Source organism: Acomys minous (assembly GCF_964271855.1).
Source record: "Acomys minous genome assembly, chromosome: 9".
In the NCBI taxonomy this organism is placed as follows: domain Eukaryota; kingdom Metazoa; phylum Chordata; class Mammalia; order Rodentia; family Muridae; genus Acomys; species Acomys minous.
In genome coordinates this window covers 107,797,142-107,817,762 of record NC_140490.1, presented here as the reverse complement: position 1 = coordinate 107,817,762, position 20,621 = coordinate 107,797,142, and the positions used below count along the sequence as shown (strand labels likewise).

At 36.1% G+C, this 20,621-nt stretch overlaps 1 protein-coding gene across 27 annotated transcripts in view; it reads right to left on the bottom strand.

Annotated features, from left to right (window-relative positions):
* Positions 1-20,621, bottom strand: part of PPFIA2 (PTPRF interacting protein alpha 2) — a 438,359-nt gene that overhangs the window by 140,677 nt on the left and 277,061 nt on the right. For 25 of the 27 annotated variants that reach the window (XM_084794262.1, XM_084794271.1, XM_084794252.1 and 22 more), the window contains 3 exons: positions 20,042-20,143; positions 7,938-8,102; positions 2,850-2,924 (listed from right to left, as the gene is read on the bottom strand). In XM_084794262.1, the coding sequence (XP_084650388.1) occupies positions 2,850-2,924; positions 7,938-8,102; positions 20,042-20,143 (342 nt within the window). The remainder of the gene's footprint in view (positions 1-2,849; positions 2,925-7,937; positions 8,103-20,041; positions 20,144-20,621) is intronic. The other 2 variants (XM_084794253.1, XM_084794269.1) reach the window with 1 other exon arrangement.

Here is a 20,621-nt window from a genome sequence, read left to right as displayed (position 1 = left end):
CATGTTAACAGCCATGTAGACTCTAAAGGAATATCATATAAAATAAATAAAGATACCAAAATGGATGACATCCTTGAGAAAATTAAAATCGGGTACTCCCAGATACGGTTACAATCCTTCGTGGCTATGAACTGATTAGCCTATTAGAAGTTGTGTTTCAGTTTTGCCTTTGCTCAAAAGTAGACACTTTTGGACGAGGATTCTATATAAAGCTTAAAGGAATGCAAATCACCCTTAAAATATTTACAGATATAAATGTCAAATTCATGCATGAGAATAAGAAGACAAGGCAAAAGAAAGTGAGAGATAGCAAGCAAGCAACTCAGAGAAGAATCAGTGTGGCTTAATTATATAAGATGATATAGAACAAACTATGGTCTTGTATGTACTTATAAATACATTTATGTAAAAATATGTCAAGGTATGTCTCCAACCTTTACTTTTATTCTCTGGATTCTCATTTCTAAGTTCAGGGATTGTATAAAGTCCTATTTACTTGAACAGTTTCAGTCACCAGCAGAAACTCAGGGACCAAAGTGATGTCATAACAGTATGCCAACTCCCCAGCGATGCTAGATGTAACCAGATCCCTTTGAAGGTAAACTGAACTGTATACATGTAGAGAAAGTGACCTGACAAGTAGAATAAATACACTTATTTGTTGATATCTGCTCTTGGCGTGACTCATTTTTTACATTGTTACTGACTTGACTTTGCCTCAGTCACAGACTTTAACCTGGAATTTTAAAGGTAAAAGAAACCTTCTCCACCTTGCACTGTTTTGTGTGGGGATTTTATCACAGCAGAAAAGAAACTACGATGGCTCCTCTTATTCTTGTACAGCAAGCACATTAGCCATTCTGCCATTTCTCTAACACAGTGGATCCCTACTTCCTAATGTTGTGACGCTTTAATACAGCGCCTCCTGTTGTGGTTAAACTTAATCATAAAATTATTTTCATTGCTATTTCATAACTGTAATTTTGCTGCCATTATGAACAGTAATGTAAATATCTAATATGCTGGATATCTGATAAGTGACCCCTGTAAAAGGGTCATTTGACCCTATAAAGGAGTTGCAACCCACAAGTTGAAAAACTAGCTAAAGTCCATTATTTTCAAGGTTTTAATAATTAAATCTGGATTCAATGAAAGCATAAACAAACAAATGTGAGAATAAGTTATTTTTATAACAAAGTAGTTTGTAGTAGATAGAATTTACTCTGTCTTTTAAAAGTGAATGGAAATATTCTGTATTACTATAAAATATCTTCAAATACAGAATGTTGTTAAATGTATTTTGACACATTATTTTGTTAGAAATTCTAAATATTTAGTATTAATATTACCTCCTCACATTTTATCTTATTAAAAATACAGAAAGATATGCTTGCTTAGTTTATTATCTTCTTTACCAGTAAAACAAATTTCATCAGAATATATTTCTGAGCAAGGACTTCACTTGTAAGTAAACATAAAATTAGAGGTATATGGCACTATTTTATTTTTTAATAAGTCTTAGAAATATTAATGTTATTAAATATTTAATTATAATTAATATTTATTTGTTATTAAAATAACCATATTTTAATTGTGTGAATATGTTCTAGATATTCAAGTTTATTAACACAATAAAAATATACACTGAAAACCCTAAAGTAAAAACATCTTTACATCGCTTTTTTTCTTTTTTAATTTAAAGTAGTTATTTTCATACAATATATTCTGTTATGGTTCTCCTGCCCACAACTCCTCTCAAATTCTCCCCACCTTCCCACCCACTCAAATTTTCATTGTTTCTTGCTCTTTCTCATTAAACTCACAAACAAACATACAAACAAAAACCCAGGCATCTAAAAAAGAAATAAAATAGAACCAAACAAACTTGAATGGGACTAAACTAATAAATGTAAAGAAAAGCAAAGAATCAAGGGAAAATATACATATATACAGGAAAAAAACATACAAGAAATACACAAAGGCTAAGAGACACAAACACCAAAGATGCAAACCCATAAACCATAATATATAAGCAAATGGCCTGTAGAGTAAGAAAAGAAAAGAAGGAAGGAAGGAAGAAACAGGGGAGGGAGGAGCCAAGGCAAAGAGACAAAGCGTTATGAGACAAAAGCCCTCCCCAAATACCATTTAATTCGTCTGTGTTGGCCATCTATTGCTGGGCATGGGGCTTGGCCTTAAGAATGGTTTTATACTCAGAAAGGCACCACTGGAGAAGTCTAAGCAGTTATCAATTGGAAATAGCTCCTGGAAGAAGACCAGGGAAACAAGGGCTTTTAAACACAGCATGACTGTTACACATGCGAACTCACAGAGGCTGAGGCAAGGTGTACCAGGCCTGGACATGACTGGGTCTGATGGGGTCTCAGCTCTTTGAATCTTAAAGCCTTCACTTGATTCCTTTGATCTTCACAAAGATGCTAATTCAGTGGTGCCACTAGGCGTGGGCACACTGTTTTGTGAAACTGAAAACAGGAAGTCTGAGGGGAAATGTAAATATATGTTCATCTGGGGTTATTTACTCCGTTTCTAGCATTTTCAACACTTAAGAGGTACTTGACGTGAATTCCAGTGTTTCCAGGGCTGTGCTTTAGTCCTTTCAAGGACGGGTTTTCTAAATATCCACCTCACTAGCCCTTGGTGGCTTTTCTTTGGTCTGAAGAGCCAGAAATAGAAAACATGCCCCTGGCAACGCATTTAAGTGGGCATGGTTCAGCAACCCAGAAAGAACAGAACTGATTTCATGACAGATTTAATGAGAGCGACGTGCAACACAAGGGCCAGCATGGTAGTAATCGTGGGCCTCCAATGAGGAAAGGGTGGCGTGTTACCTCCTGATTAGCTGCAGCTAGTTCCTCTTCCAGTGCAGAGACTCTTTCTAAAGAAACCCTCAGTCGCTCCCTTACCTAGAAGAAAAATCAAAATATGTGCAGTAATGTACATCCCAAAACATAAGAACCTGTGCTCAAGCCATCATTAACATCAGAGACAAATGGTCAAACTGTTTACGCATTCGCAGCACTAAGATTCCAGAATGATTTTAAAAGCTGGCATGAACAACATGAAGAAAAAAACGTTGTCACCTCAAAGGCATCATTGTTTCAAGGGGTATCCTTGTCACAAATCCTTTTGGAGGTGAGCTGATAGACCTTCCAACAGGGTTGGAAACTGACTGGCTTTGCTACAGTCTCTGAGTCGTACTAAGCAGAGACGTGGCTCAAAAGCATCACCACGATATCCTTTGATTATTAACCACTGATTATGCAAGAAAAATAGGCAACATAAATCTTTAAAATAAGTGAACTTAATTCTTGGCGTTTAGTGCCTTACTTCAAATGTGATTTGTTTAAAAGTAAATCGTTCTTGGAAACTGAGAACTGATACGGATTTTTTTTTCTGAGTGACTGCAAAGTCTTAATGATTTTGGAATTCCTCCATGGCCCCTGCCTCCCTTGTAAACCAGACACCACGTGGAAAGGCGTCGCATTTTGTATAACGAAGGACAAATGTTTGACAGTTTAGTTTAAAAGCAGTGATGTCTTCAAATTGTTTCCCATGTAATTGAAATCCACAGAACTTTTTTTTCTTGATGTATGCTTCCTGACAATTTCCAAAATTAAAACCATGTGTGGTGGCACGTGCCAGTCAACTTCCAACACTGGGAAGACTGAGGAAGACTGTGAAGCCAAAGGCCAGACTGAGATGGAAGCAAGTTATAGGCCAGCTCTGTTGACTTAGTGAGAGCCTGTCTCAAAGGAAAGCAAAACTCAAACCAAATAAAAATGAAATAACTACAAGTCCCAAATTATTTTACATTTCCACTGATATATAAGCTTTATATTACATTTAGTAAAGGCAAAAATTCCCTGGGTAAATATTTACTCAATGACTATAGTAAGTATAATTTACATAAAAAGTCAATAAACCATAGATTTGAGACATAGTTCATCACAAATGTTTGCTTACTTATAAATTAACATATTTCTTATAGAAATTTTATAAAATTTTTCTAAATAAATTTGAATTTTAATGTTATAGTTATATTTCTGTACACTAATTTTGTTATGTAATTGTATATTTTAACATTTGTTATTTTTTACATAATAAGGGTTAAGTAGGAATATAAGCAAAATATAGAAATTACATGAATTTTATATGAATTTTGTTAAATTTTAAAATTGGAATAATCAACTTCCCCTTGTTAATTACGTGAGAAAAAGTGTAGGTATTATTTCTTTAATGTTAAGGATAAATATAAATTTTAATAGTCATAATCATTCATTTTAATATTATATTATATTAGCGTGTACAGCCAGATGACTGTATATTTAGCTGTTGAAATATTTCCCAAATACAGATTACATTCTAAGTTTTAGTGTACTATTAGTACAAAATAAAATAACATTTAGCATTAAAACCCTCTGCATAGAATTTCTATTAAGCTCTATGACATTGCTTGGTATGCCCAGTGATTTGACCTGGAGGGCTGTAACATGCAGTGGGTCTCTCTAAAGGGATCTGGTGATCTCGGTTGATGAGACCAGGTGGGTATGTCTAAGTATATTTAGTGATTTTCCTATGTACCACACTAATCAGGTCACACGTCGAGTGCCACAGAGGGGTTAAAGGACATTTTCATTGAAATGCTGCTGTATTAGACTGTTCCTAGTTTAGTGTTATAGGTGAACAAAGATTGTCTACATTTAAGCTTTACTGTAGGTTGATTTATCTTATCAATTATTTCTGTTAGTCTGGCAGTCTTAGCTACTGATTTCTTTTACCACAAGTTAAGCACTTCGAGACATAAAAGAAATGAATGCTTGTCAAGAAAGGCGAATAAGAAATTATCATCTCTCCATAAATTTGCAAGTATTTTGACGAATATGTTAATCACAAACTAATGAATAGAAAACCATCTTCATATGAAAACAAACACAATTTAAATGTGGTTTTAATTAATATTATGAATGAAAAAAATTTTGTTGCCGCTATCTATAAAGAATGTATCAATGATTAATTATTAACTTTGTGTCTCTACTTTAGACAAAATTTCAATGAGTGAAATGTTTATTTATCAGTCTTTGTAAGGAAAAGAAAAGAGCACAAATCCAAGGATGAGAATTTGATTATCTTCTTTTATCTGGTTGGCTTTAATTGTGTTCACAGGAAAAGTCACATATGTAGCACAAATGTTCTCACTCCTTGCTCTGTCCTGGTCATTGTGCTAGCAGAATATCAAAGTTACATTTTAACAAACATGCTTCTTGTTGAATTATGTGCTCCTATATCTTAAGGCAGATATAATACTCATTAAAAACAATAATTGTTCAATTTTGGGCCAAAGAACAAGTACACAGTGGTAGCTGGCAGCTGTCCCTTCCCCGTCTCTTCTCACTGGATTGAACTAGTGCTGTCATGAGGTTTTCTCTAACCTGTACTGTTTTTATATAGGCACATGGTTCCCACCACTTTGTAGTTCTCAATTACTTTTGTTTTCTTTTAAATGGTATGAAAAATTTTTAGTGAATTTTTTTTCAAACTATATTTCAAGATGATGATTTCATCACAGAAGATTAAAAGAAAACAGGTCCCTTAATGTGACAAATGGATTGCCCAATGAAGACACTGATGGAAAAGGTGAATATAGCAAATTGAAATTAAGGAATTGTAGGGTTTGACTGTAGTAGTTACTGATTATAAAATAGAAAAAAACGTGAGGAAACTTTCCTACACTACAAGTTCAAGTCCAGTATGACTCTATGGTATTTGACTAGGAAGTTATAATTGGGAGATATGTGCAAACATATATACATTTGATGTGATTTGAGTTATATATGTTAAAATCTGATGTCTACTTGCCTGTGGCACAATTAATCACATTTTCTTATCCGTTTCTCTCTACTTTTATAGCCCTAGCATTTAGGTTAAGATGTTAATTATTAATTTATACACCTGTGAATGTAGACTACCCCATTTTCATCAGAAGCTGAAAGTAATTACTAGGGAAATTGTTCATGAAGTCACTTGTGTACAAATTAGTACCTCAATACACAAAATAAATCTTATTTAAAATAAGCATGTGGCCCACCTGGAGCTCAACTTCTTAGTTTCAAACTTTTAACAAACGTTGGCATTTTATAAAGTCAGTTGCTCATGAGCTTGTCAAGATCTATGACACTTGTGGCAAGTTTATAAATACTGTAATTGGGCTATATTCGAGAGTATTTCATTTAGTTATACTAAGTTGATAGACCTTCTATATGATAATTGTTTTATAGTTTTTAAATTTATTCACACAACCAGATTATTGTCTTAAATGTACTTGTTAATTTTTACCCTGGTCTATAAACACTCACTCTCTTAAAAGATGTCAGAGCCCTTACAGGAAACATTAAAAAAAATCACACATCAACCAGCTATATTTCTTTAAATCCCTCAATAGAGTTGTTTCCACTGAAAGGCCATGCTTCTCTTACTGACCAAGGTTATCATAGGTGTTGCTCCTGCATAATATCTGTCCCTGGATTAAAAATAAATACTTTTACTCATTATTTAGTATTTAGGTAAGATATGATTCACTTCTAACTTCTTTGGCATTCCAATAAAACCAGACAGTGCTTATATGAAAGTGTGAGGCATTCTTCACTTGTGTTTGAAACTACCTATCCTTGACGTATGAATGTTTAGGACTCTGAACCCTTTAGTCACAAAAAGAACATCTCACTTTTTGTAACAAATCTGTCAAGGATGCTGACACAACAAATATTCTGGCAATATTTTATTATTATATGCTTTTTAAAAAGGAAAATATAGTAGAAACTAAAAATGTATAATTGTTTAATATTGCACTTAACATGGTTATTTATATGATGTGTATTTTTGTCTTCAAAATTTTTATGAATTTTCCTCTCATAGCCAAAATGAAAATGGCACACAATTTCTTCTTAACAATCTAGAAGACAGAATTAATGTTATCCATGTACTGATACTTCACATAATCCTGTACCCTAAGAACCTTCTGAAAGACTGATGATAATAATATATAAGTATATAAATATTAAATAGAGCAAAATTCTGCATGTTCAACACCTAGAAATAAACCCACAATAGTTCCTAGTTTGAATTTTAATGCTCAGAACTTGTCATATATATCATGATGAAATGCCCCACTTCTAGCTATACTAAATCCTAACACTTTTTAATTTTTAAAATCACTTCTTTGAACTTTTATAAAATTGAAATTGTGTCATAAACCTTAACTAATCTCCAAAGGATATTATCTCCAGATTGCCTTATGCTTGCCAGTGGAGCTTACATGAATAGCCATTAAGAGAGGCTTATAGCTACGTTTGCAGAGACTGAAAGATGAGTTTTCCTTCTAATACCTTATGTTGTTACAGGCAGAAACTGCCAACATGTGTATTTGAAACTAAGATATTAGCTGCACTGCCACATGGAAGGCTTCAAATATAGATGTCTAAAATTTAAAGCCTGCCCAATTTGCACTTCAAAATACATGTGATTTTTTTTCACTTACTGGTCTGCTGCTATTGTGAAATTTATGGCATCTATTAACATGCATTTCAGAGAGAGGGAGATGGGGAGATGGCAGAACAGAACAGAGATAGAGACTGCATATTATTATATAAAACTAGATTTCAAATATCCCCGTGGACCAGGGATGTAAGGATATAGTAGGGTGTAATTCTGACAAGTTGCACGTTCAGTGGTATAAATAAAAGAATGTGACCATGAACACTGTCAATCCAACAACAGTCACCAAATTTTAAATAGTTTTTTTGTTATAGCTCAAAAGTGTTCTTTTGGCCTAATTTACTTATACACTTATGAGAAAATACAGAGCTTTTAGCTAATAACGGAAGCACAGTCCATCCTGAAATCTTACATCTGTACTATACCTTTTCATCCAAGGCCTTGTGGTGCTCAAACAAAGATTTCAGAGCCTTGAGAACCTCCACTTCACTGGACACTCCGGAGGGAGACTGAGCTTGCCGTTTCACCACTGTCATTCTTAGTGACCTTTCGTGTCTGGACACAAGACACTCCAAGTGCTCCAGTAACAGCTGTCAGATCAAGAGAAAAAATGCAATTGTTGTATGAATAATGCTGACCAACATATTATTTTGTGAAATCTAACTTCAACTATGACAAGTTTTACAGTCCCCGTGCCCATGATAACCCAAGGAAATACAACAGGGAACAGAAAAGAAACACCAAGCAGTTAGCTCCATGTTTATAAAACACATTAAAGCCAAACTGCTCTCAGTCATGTAACTAATGCCATATATTCTTTTAACAGTGGTTCTCAGCCTTCCTTATGTTGCAACCATTTAATATAGTTCCTCGGGTTGTGCTGACCCCCGGCCATAAAATTATTTTCATTGGTACTTCATAACTATAATTCTGCTACTGTTATGAATTGTAATGCAAATAGATGTGTTTTCTGATGGTCTTAGGTGGCACCTGAAAAGTGTCCTTCAACCCCCAAGGCGGTCACACACCACGTGGTTAAAATCAGTGAAGTCAAAGACTTGAAGAGATGTGTATGTGCCAATGGCTTAGCTATTAGACAGCGTTATCCCTTAAATATATATAAGTGCAAAATAATTTAAATATATTTTATGAGTCTTTTGGGAACCGTCAGCCTATGTCATGATGTTTACTTTTTTTTCCCCCCACATGGTTGTGTTCTCTTTGCTTATTGTGGTGTCAAGTCCACAAGAGCAAGACCCCTTTCCATAGTTAGGTACCTGCCTTCTGATGCTTTGTGTATCTGGGATGCAGCCCAGTTACCAACACCAGCAGAAGGAAATGCACCTTGAGTTTTTAAGTTGAGCACAGACTGTGGGCCTTTTGAGCTGAGTTGTAAGCACTTAGGCTTATCAGTGTGGGTATACACACACGCATGCGGGTTTCAGCTAGGGCGGTGTGCATAGAGAAATAAACTTTACGACTATTCAATTCTCCCCAAATGTAAACGGGGGTGTGTAGATTCCGTTAATATTTGTGAGTCTTACACTGCATAGTGCCTGTATAGGAGGAGAAGCATATGGTATAATGTTAACTTGATGAAACAGAATGAAATGCTATTCTACTGCCAGAGACAGCTGTCTCTAAGAGCCTCCTAAATCTTATCAATACCATCTTTTGCATTCTTTACAGAAGTTTTTCACACTGCAAATTCTACTCTCCTAACATAGAACACCAAAATACTACAATTTTCTGCCTCTTTTTTTTTTTTAAACCACACAGATTTCTACCAATTATATACATCTTTGCAACTTAGAAGCCTTGTGACGGGTGTGTGACAGTATCCATTTTGATCCATGGGTACTGCAAAGGAATCCCGACTCTATAGTGAATTGGGAAACAGCCAGTTTCTTCATCAGCTTTGTGGCCATTTTGATTTCAGGATTCATTATGCCCTCTTGAATTAGTGCAATTAGCAGCTTATTAACTGAAACTCACATATTCATCCTTTCATTCATAAGGCCATTACTCCAAACTCTTATATTTAAAGGATAGCCTAGCCCATCTGCGCTTTTGCTCACGTCCTTAATGTATTCTCATTTGGCCAAAGCAAAAGTCATAGTCTTTAGATGTGTGTCCAAGTGGAGTATGTGTTACCTGAGCTCATCTCTTTTTCTTACTCATCACCTGCATTGGCTTTGTTGCAGCGTTTGTGTGTGGAGTTTTACGTAGGTTTGTAAAATAGTAGGTATCCGTTTCACTACATCAGACTTTTTTTAAACCTAAAATACTCCTTTAAGTTAACCCGCACAGCCTTATCACTGTGAAATCTTTTATGTGTTTTTCGGCAAGTGTCACTTCTCAACAGGCTTCTCCAAGTTGTTATGATGCTGCTTGCTCTCTCCACTTGGAATTTGCCCCTTTCAAACATTTTTATCCAGGTTTATTCACTGCCTCCCAAACACTAATACGATGTCAACAAGGAAAGGAAGTTATTTTTTTCTACTTTGCTCACTTCTGAATCATCAGTGCTCACAAGATTGTATGTAGTCCATGATTATTTATATTTGTTGAGTAAATAAAAGACAAACTGTTATAGCAGCAATTTATATATTTGTAAGGATCTCCCTTAAGAGAACTGGATGTTTGGGATATGTGTTCTGGATAGACTGCTAAGGTAAGTAACTGATTAATGCCATAAGAAACTAACATGTTGGCTGGAGAGATGGCTCAGCAGTTAAGAGCACTGGCTGCTCTTCCAGAGGTCCTGAGTTCAATTCCCAGCAACCACATGGTGGCTCAGAGCCATCTACAATGAGATCTGGTGCCCTCTTGTGGCCTGCAGGGGTACACGCAGGCAGAAACTGTACATAATAATAAAAAACTAAATCTTAAAAAAAAAAAAAAAAAAACCTAACATGTCTTCTATGGTAAATAGGAGAAAGATAGTTACATAAACGCTAAGTCACCCATGACTTCCTCTGCTGCTGGGTCTGTGAAAGCAAGACTTTTGACTAGAGTCATTGCTGTCTAAGCGTATTTTGACATAAAAACGTGAAGAATACAAGCACAATGAAGTAAAGTTGAAGCTTTGCTTTACACTGAAGGAAAATAAAGAAGTGGAAGAGTTTAACTTTGCCAATTCTAGGGCTGGGATCATTCAGCGTGCACATGTTATTTCAAAGAAAGACAATAGTTTGCTATAAAAGGGATTACTAAATTATAAAATATTTTAAATCCTCATGAACGTCAGGTGTCTTGTGTGGAAATGCTTCCATAATACTCCACAAAAGGCAGGAGGCACGGACAGAGTGACACTTGTGTAGTTTCCAATGTGTGGTGGCCGCATGAGGCGGTAATTATGCTTGCCTCTCTGATGAGGCCAATCCCTTTTGGTTTTGTGGGTCTTTAAATTTTTCATGAAAGTAGATGCCCCCTAACAAAATCTCTCCTTATCATGTCCTGCTCTTATAATGTTCTTTCTGGTCCCCAAATTTTAAGCAGAATATGAGGTGATATATATCAAACTTTAGGAAGAGAAGGCTTTCAAGATTTCATTTTAGGTGTGAGCTTTCTAACTTGTGATCTGAGAGTCCTGGGACTATATCAGTAAAGAAACCAATAGAAAGCAGTAGAAAGACTGTGATAAAATGTCCGATCTGGTTACTTCTGCAGTAACTACATCTAGCTGGCACCTAGTACCAGAGATTGCTATACATGGCGAATGGGCTACACAGGACTCATCTGTACTATTTTCTGGGTTTACGCTACATTTAAAAACTATCAGCATGGTAAAACTCAAGGCTAATAAAAATCAAGGGGACCCAAGATGTCTGGAATTCGGAAGGAAACAGAAGAGTGGAAAAAAAATAATAAAGGGAAGATATAATAAAAGGAAGACAGGAAAACAGGGTCACCCTCAGAATAAAGATAAAAGTCTACCACAACTACAACAAAGAAACTCACCTATGACAAAAAAAAAATGTCCAGCCATAACGTCCAAAAGGACAATTATCCTCAGAGAAAAGACAAAAATCTACCACAACTAGAGCAAAGAAACTCACCTCAGACAAAAATATGTAGTTATATGTCCAAAAGGACAATTATCTCAGCCAAAGTAGCCTCAGAACCTAGAATTCCCGAAGAGTGGACCACACTAATTAAAACACTAGTACTGGTAGCATGTAAGATTGGACATGGCACTCTGGCTATGGGGAAGATGAGAGCCAATAACAAGTAGCTAGTGAGGAAGCCTATGATCCTGAAAGAGTGAAAGAGGAGCAGATGAAGTCAGCAGCTCATGCTCCTTGCCTCAGAGGTCAAGCACAAGGAACAGGACACCCAAATGATGACAGTGTTGAAGTGGGAAAAGTGAAGTCAGAAGAAGAAGTTGTAAGACTTCAAGAGCCCAAGGAAAGGAAGTTCCTGCAAAGAGTGCTCCTGGGAAAGCTGAAAGCATAGCTGCAAGGGAGTACAAGTGAGAGAATGTTGAGAGCAGAATAAGAGTGCCAAGGAGAGAGGAAGATGAGGAATTCAGAAGAACAAGGAGGAAGAGAGCCAGACACAGAAGCACCTCCACGAAGGAACTGATGAGAACAAAAGCAGTTCCAAGCACCAGAAACCAAGAGTTCCAGAACCAACTCATCTCTCAACCTCTCTTCAAAACCTGAATGTTCCCAAATCTAGTGTTAAAATTTGAGACCAGTGATCTTTTTTTCTTTTCTTCTCTCTCTCTCTCCTCTCTCTTTCCTCTCTCTCCTCTCTTTCTCCTCTCCTCTTCTCTCTCTCTCTCTCTCTCTCTCTCTCTCTCTCCCTCTCTCTCTCTCTCTCTCCCTCTCTCTCTCTCTTTATCTGAAATGGCTTTTGTTGCTGGGCTCAGAATGGGCAATTCTGGATTATTTGATCTCTGAGTCTGTTGAAAGCCCAGTAAAAAGCTTTGGAACTCACCCATTTAAGCCTTTGCTATTGAAATAAAACTGGGAAAACTAAAGAAAAACACAGATTAATGGACATTTGGGAATATATTGGGGCAAACCTCTGCCTTACAAAATCACTTGGGATAGATTAGCATACTTGTCTGAAGATGCCATGAAGATGTAATTAGTCAGCAAGCTGGAAGATAAAAATGTTGCTTACATTGAAACTGAGACAGGAACGGAGGCAGAAATGAACATTTGAAGAGAAGCAGGGAACAGACCTACAGTCAGCCTGCCTCCCGAGAGAAAATGATCAAAGTCAAGACTACAAATTTCCAGAAAGAAAAGTACTGGAAGAGGTGAATCAAACACTCTGGTTTTAAGCACCCACTCCTACAGAACTACAGAAGAAATTCTTCAGTTAGTGCTCGGGAAAGCAGATTCTATCAGCATGCCCTTTGACAAAAATGAAAAAAAAAATATATAAAGGGTATACATTTATAGAATTTATTCCTTGCAAGACAAAAAAGAAAGTTTGGATTACTGTATCAAACACTGAGTTAAGGGCACAAAAATCCGGAAGGAGGTGTTTGATGCTGTAAGAGAGGCAGAGAGCCATCCAGAAGTCTGTCAAAGGTCTTGTAAGGACATCATCAACAAGATGTTCACCTAAGGATAGTCACTGGACAGGGAAGCAGATCCCTCAAATGGTTTTTGTTATGTACATTCCAAAAAAGGAAGACTTCAAAGTTTCCCAGGATGGCATCGGACGTGGCAAAAGTAATGGGAAAAAGGTACCACGGCCTGTGAAAAGCCTAAGGGAGGACAGTGGCTTGAGGGTTATGTTAGCCATAAAAGTGAATCTGTAGGATAAGCTGGTGGCACAGGAAACAAGCACAGATTTGATAGCACAGCCTTGGGAAGCTGTGGAGATTTAGGAAGCTTCTGAGGGAAAAGGAAGGGAGGACCACAGGGTATAAGAAAGAGTCTTCATAGTTTCTTTTGTGCACAAATCTTTCTCTTCCATTTGAAAGATAGGACTCAGTTTGTTGTAGGATGCTATTTTTCTGTTGTTTGTTTTTTGGTCTGTTGAAGTCATAGCTAGAGCAATAAGAAACTAAGGAGATGTAGGGCATAAAACTTGAAAAAGAAGAAGTCAAAGTATCATTATTGGCAGATGATATGATAGTATAAAAAAGGGGGAAATGGGAGGGAGGGAAGAATGGGAGGATACGAGGGATGGGATAATCATTGAGATGTAACAAGAACAAATTAATAAAAAAAAACATACAAAAAAAGTGATTCTAAAAACTCCACTAGGGAACTACAACAGTTGATAAAAAAAACTTTCAACAATGTGACTGGATACAAAATTAACTAAAAAAGATCAGTATCCCTGCTCTATACAAATGACAAACAGAATAAGAAAGAAATAAGGAAAATAAAAATCCTTTACAAAAGCCTCAAATGAAATATAAAATAACTTGGGGGTAACATTATCCAAGTAAGTGAAAGACTTGTAACATAAAAACTTCAAGTCATATTTGAACATGTCCCTTGGATGGAGATGCCTGGTAGCACTCAGAGGAAAGATAATAGGTCACCAAGGAGAGACTTGATACCCTATGAGCATATACAGGGGGAGGAGGTCCCCCTCAGTCACAGTCATAGGGGAAGGGAGGGGAGTAGGGGGGAAGTGGGAGGAAGGGAGGAATGGGAGGATACATGGGATGGGCTAACAACTGAGATGTAATATGAATAAATTAATTTAAAAAAAAATTTCAAGTCTTTGAAGAAAGAATTTGAAGAAAATAAAAAGATCTCCCACCCTCATGGATTGGTAAGATTAACATAGTAAATATGGCTACTACCAAAAGCAATCTACAGATTCAATGCAATTCCAATCAAAATCCCAAGACAATCTTTACAGTCCTTGAAAGGGCGATTTTCATATGAAAAAGAAACCCAGGATAGATAAACAATTGAGAACAATAAAGTAATTGCTGGAGGTCTCACCATGCCTGAGTTCAAGTTGTAATATAGAGCTCCAGTAATAAAAACCACATGGTATTGGTATAAAAAAAGGCATATTGATCAATGCAATCTATTGAAGACCCAGGCATAAATTTACACATCTATGGATACCTGATTTTTTAAAAATAAAGCAGCCAGAAATACATACTGGGAAAAAAGACAGCATCTTCAACAAATGGTGCTGATAGAACTGGTTGTCTACATGTAGGATAATACACATAGATCCCTACTAACCACCCTGTATAAAACTCAAGTCTAAGTGAATTAAAAACCTCAACAAACAACCAGATACACTAAACCTGACAGAAGAGAAAGTGGGGAATAGCCTTGAATTAATTGTCACAAGAGACAACTTTCTGAAAAGAAAAACCACCAATATCATAGGCACTAACATCAACATTTAATAAATGTGACCTCATGAAATTGAAAAGCTTCTGTAAATCAAAGGACACCATCAATAGGACAAAGTTTCAGCCAACAGAATGGGAAAATATATTTTACCAACTTCACATTTGATAGAGGACTAATACCCAAAATATATAAAGAACTCAAGAAACTAAATATCAAAAATTATTCTAATTAAAATGGGGTACAGATGTAAACAAAATTCTCAATAGAGAAATCTCAAATGGCTGAGAAACAAAGAAACAAAGACTTCTTGTATTTCATAGCTATCTGGGAAATGCATGTCAAAACTACTTTGACAGCTCATGCAGGTGAGGATTTGTATCAAGAGGAACCAACCCACCCTGGTAATTAAGTAGCTCTAGGACTAGGAGAGTCTTCTTCCACTGAAGCCAGACAAGGCAGCCCAATTAGGTGAATGGGATACAAAGGCAGATATCAGAGTCAAAAAGGCCCCTCACTCCAGTTGTTTGGGGACCCACATGAAGACCAACTTTCACATCTGATACATATGTGTGGGGGCCTAGGACCAGACCATGCTTGTTTTTCGGTTGGTGGTTCTGTCTCTGTGAGCCTCCATGGGAGCAAGTTAGTTGATTTTCTAGGTCTTCTTGTGGAGCTCTTGACCCCTTCAGCTAAATGGATCTATTTTTAAAAATAACTCCTACTCCTAAGACTCAAGAAAAATCATAGAATAAGTGGCAGAAAGATCTTAAGAGTCAGAGAACCAGTATGTATGTTATGAAGTTATACCTCCTAGAAATGACAGAGAAGCCATGCCCATGATATGTCAACAATATGTCTATCCAAACAAGATCTGCACAAGACACTCAATAGGCATACTAACATGGAGAGTGGAAGTCTTGCAGTCACAATCCTAGAAAAGAACTACAGGCAGCTGATGTGTCCTGAGAGAGAGAGAGAGAGAGAGAGAGAGAGAGAGAGAGAGAGAGAGAGAGAGAGAGAGAGAGAGAGAGAGAGAGAGAATTAGCCTCTCAAAGGAAGGAGCTTTCTGATTGGCTACCCAATATAGAGTGGTCAGTCCTGACATCATATATAGACAAGTTGCACTAAAAAGATTCAGTAGAATAAAAAACAATAGGAAAGCAGAGGCCATCAACTCTCAACAACCTGGGAAAGGTTGCAAGGCATGCATGTGGGAGGAACTTGAGGGAATATAGGCAAGAAGAAAGTGATTTAAGCATGTTTTAATTAAAATGTTTAATAAAAATATGCTAATCTGGCTACCATGCTCAGGCTACTTAATAAGTTCATTTTAAAAATTATTTAACATATTCAATCTTATATATATATAGATATATATATAGATATATATATAGATATATATATATATGTATATATATTCCTGACTATCATATTGGAAGAAGTGGAGAATATGTATGTCATATAGTCTTTGTTTACTCTGCTGATGTGATAATACACCGACAAAAAGAAACTTGGGGGAAGGAAAAGGCTCATTTGCCTTAAAAATTACACTCTAATCATTGATGCTCTAAAGGGAGGTGAAACATCCTTTTCTGCTCAGGAAGTGAAAAACTCAAAGGCTTCAGGAAGTTCTTGAACCTTATCACATTCACTTTGCCACCACCCTACCTCCAAGTGTATGAAGAGAGACTCTCAGAGAAGCTCATCTGTCTAGAAGACTTTTAGATATGTGGCCAGCTTAGAACAAATTCTCAAAGGAGTAGACACCAAAACACAAACCCAACAGAAACTGAGACCAGCTGACTTGCCTAAAAGAGTCAGATCATCTGAGCTGCCTGGAAAAGATGCTCTTCAATATGTTGATCTGCATGTAAATTGTTTAATGTGTTTCAGGTTTCTAGCTTTTGAGAACTGTCACCAATGCTCTGTGCTGTGGTAGACTTTTGGTGTCGCAATTGCCTTTAAGTTATTTCTGTTCCAGTAAGTAACTCCTTACCTATTCTTGTAATAAGATGAAAAACAAAAGAAGAAACAAAAACCAAAAACAAACAAACAAAACTCAAGGATTTGCTAAGTTGGAATTTGGTGTTATCCTTAATTTGATTTTGTCAAATCGTTATCAAGGGTAAATAGGTACTTGTTCAGGACATAGAAATATTAAGCAATAAAACTTGTTTTTATATTTCTATAACTGTTAATTATAAGTTTTAATATATATCATTATATAATTATGCATAGTAATGGTTTACTTGGATACTTCTACTTAATTACATGAGGAGCAGATGGCTTTACGAACAAGTTAACCTTTGAATTCTTCCTTCACTCAATTCTTGGCTGAACTATATCCTTAATGACAAAAATTATTTATGACCAAAAATTTCAGTAGTTACTGAATAAATGCATTCTTTCCTGCACAACTACTAAAATTCATTAGAACTGAATTACAAAATTTGTAACAAACTCTCTCTGTCATTAAATACTATTTGGAATTGTATACAAACAAAATTTCTGAAATACAGAACCCATGGTTGCTAAAGAGGCAGACTGCATCTGTGTTACTTTGCTCAGGGTTATGTGGCCTTGAGAGAGAGTGAAACTACTGTGACACTATGGCAGAGTAATCATGTAAGCCTTCAGAAGAACAATCTGCCCTTAATTAATCTTAAATACTATGTTTGCTTTATTATAAGTTGGTATATTAAATTTCATTTATCTATCACAGGAATTGTGGTAAATGATATCGTAGTTACTTAACTACCAGAATGTAGACTGCATTCTGTTTTGCTGTTTTTGATGGTAGTCCAAGTTGCAAGATTCACTGTATCTAACAGTTCACTTTGTGCATTGTTTTTGTTTTTTTTTTTTTTTTTTTTTTTGCTGTTTATTTCAATTCACAACTAGATGCTAGATCATTAACTTTGAAAGGTCCAAAGGTTTATCAGAACCCTAAAAATTAGAACACTCTTTTCCAGTTAAAATCACAACAACACACCAACAGGTCCACTCCAGTCGTGAGAAGGAAGGAGGTATGTTGTATTGCTGAACTCTTTCCAGTAGTGATGCATAGGTGTTCACAGCAAGACCATAATAATCATATAATAAAGATACTGTCATATAACACTATTTGAAGGATAGGCTTATATATCTATATCATTGCATATCTTATATGACACTTGGAGGTGGAGAGGAAGATCTGTTTGAATCTTAGACCTGCAGTTTTACTTTTGTTTTGATAAATCAAGTTCCGAAGTATTATGTAACCTAAGCAGTCATTAAATTATAAAGATTTTATCTTCCATAGACTTCAGAAATCTGTTTGCAACAATAAAGTCTTCATATTACTTTTTAAAGAAGACAGAAAAAATGTGTATGTGCACATTTGCTAATATTAGTCGCTATTAATGTTGCTTCTAATTAAAAACTTCAATTTGTTTTCCTGAAAAGAAGCTTGTATTTCTCTCTGGCTTTAGTACATATTTCCGAGTAGCTCACCATACTCTTGTGATCCTTTTCAGGTAAATAGCCAGATATGCTTGTAGACTCAGGGTCTTAATATGAAGAACACCGTGTGGTTACTAAAACAAATCTCAGTCCTAAATATGTGACGGCTTAAAAAGAATGACGTATGCCACACAGCAGGCTTTGGCTTGCGGCGGGGCACGTTTTCATCTAAGCCTTGATATGTTTTTGAGACCCAGAGTAGGTGTAATGTGGGTAGGTCTCCCAGCCTCATGGCTCTGTGCCAATGGCACAGCCTCTGCATACACTTCCTGACCTTTCAAATCCTCTGCTATTTTACTCCCTGCAACCTTTGATACACTTGAATAGCTTTGTCTGTCAAGTGGGGATAAAGAGCATCTTCTTCCTGGGAAGGTATAAAGTAATACATGACTACAGAATGAAAAGAAATAGAGAGAGGAAACACAGATGTACCTAACAAGATGGTCTGATGTATTTTTTTTTCAGATGAAGATTCATTGGAAATAAAACCAAAGGTAAATATTTCCTTAATGTTCACTCTTCTACTTTCACATTTGTCTGTGCCCTGTTACAGGGAATGGAGATTAACACACTAAAATTCAAAGGAGAAGAACAGGGCAGGATTAATAACATGGCAGAAATACATAAATTTGCACGGAAATGTAGTACTACTTCAAAAATCAAGAGGGAAAAATGATAATCAGGGAGGGAAAAAAAAACCCAAAAATTTCATCCCATGATCTAAACTGCCTTGTGATGCCCTAACAGAGGCAATCCATGTGACTGGCTCATCAAAGCTTTTATGCAAGCACAATGCTCATGTGAGAATTCTTTTCATCATACAATCAGATCCTGATGAATAAAGACAGAAATGAGTTTGATGGTATAACCCGCATGCATACAAGTCCCCCTGTCACTGGAGGCATGAGCCCTGTTCACAGAGGGGCATTTTTGTAACACTGTAAGGCCAGGCCCAGAATAGGTTGGCTACTAATCGCAGTTTACCTGCAGAAGATTAGCTCAGGAAGACTATGGTACATAGTGTTACTTCATCTTTCTTAATAGCAGAGTTGTATTTATAACCATATGAAAGAGGCCTCTCCTTTTGTTTAACAATGAGATTAAATTAAATTTTGGGCAATATAATTAGTTATATATATCTAGGAAACTTTGTAGTATTTTATTCTGGTCTATAAAAATACATCATCTGTGATCATATTCTGAACTTTATTCTACATGGCAAATCATCTGATTGACAATGTACAGGAATTTCCGAGAGCTGCATGTATAAAATATGTTTTATCATAAAGTAGGATGCCTGTTAAAACTATCAATCTCAGCCCATCTAACAAATTAAATGTGGTAAACTTCTCTTAATTTGTGGGGGGGTTTTCCAATAGTTTTCCAACCTGTACATATTTTTCTTTATTTTGAAAAGTAAGTTCATTGTTAGAATAAGCTGTGAGTCAAAAGCAGGCGCATCACTTAAGCTCTTCTTAAAGGACAATGAAGTGAAGACCAGGAGGAATGGGAAGAGTTTGTGGGGCAACAGAGAGACTTAGTGCAATCTGTAATTTTGGTTTCCTTTCTCTTTATTTTGGGTATTATACCATGGTTTCCTCTTTTCAAAGTAACGGACTGTGCATCGGAATCTGTTCAGAGTACTCTTCAAGTCTCTGCAAGCATTTAAAGTGTGTGCTGGTACGTGAGAGCAGACTGTAGAGACATCCAAGAAATAGGCTAACACTTACTCTCGTGTTGTTTCTTTCAGCTTTCAGCTCTGAGATCTCCTCTTCCTTTTCTAGAAGTTGTTCCCGGCAAGCATTCAGTTCTTTAGTCAGTGCAGCAAATTCCTACAAGGCGGGATAAAAACGTTTAAAGGTGTACTTGAAATATAGACAATAAAATCCTCAAGTAGGAACAAAATAATATTAGACATAATATTGAATAATACAAAATTAAGACAACTCATATAATTGGCTGATCAAGGCAGGCTGCTATCATTTAAGCACTCATGATCCATGGTTTCAACAAACACTATTCCATGACATTTATGATTGCATAACATGTTGCTTATATGTGTTTATCAAATATACTTCAAAAGTACCACATTAAATTGAACTTTATGTTAGTGTAAATTACTGCTAGAACACTTAGCTTGACCGCATTGGGGATCAAGTTCTATAACCTTTCAGATTGATTCATTTATAATAAGTTTCACACAGAGTAAAGTAGGTAACCATCACCACACACAGCTCTGATTAATGTGCTGTTATTTAGAGCTATAACACAAGCAGATATCATACACATTGATTAACACTTTTATACTTT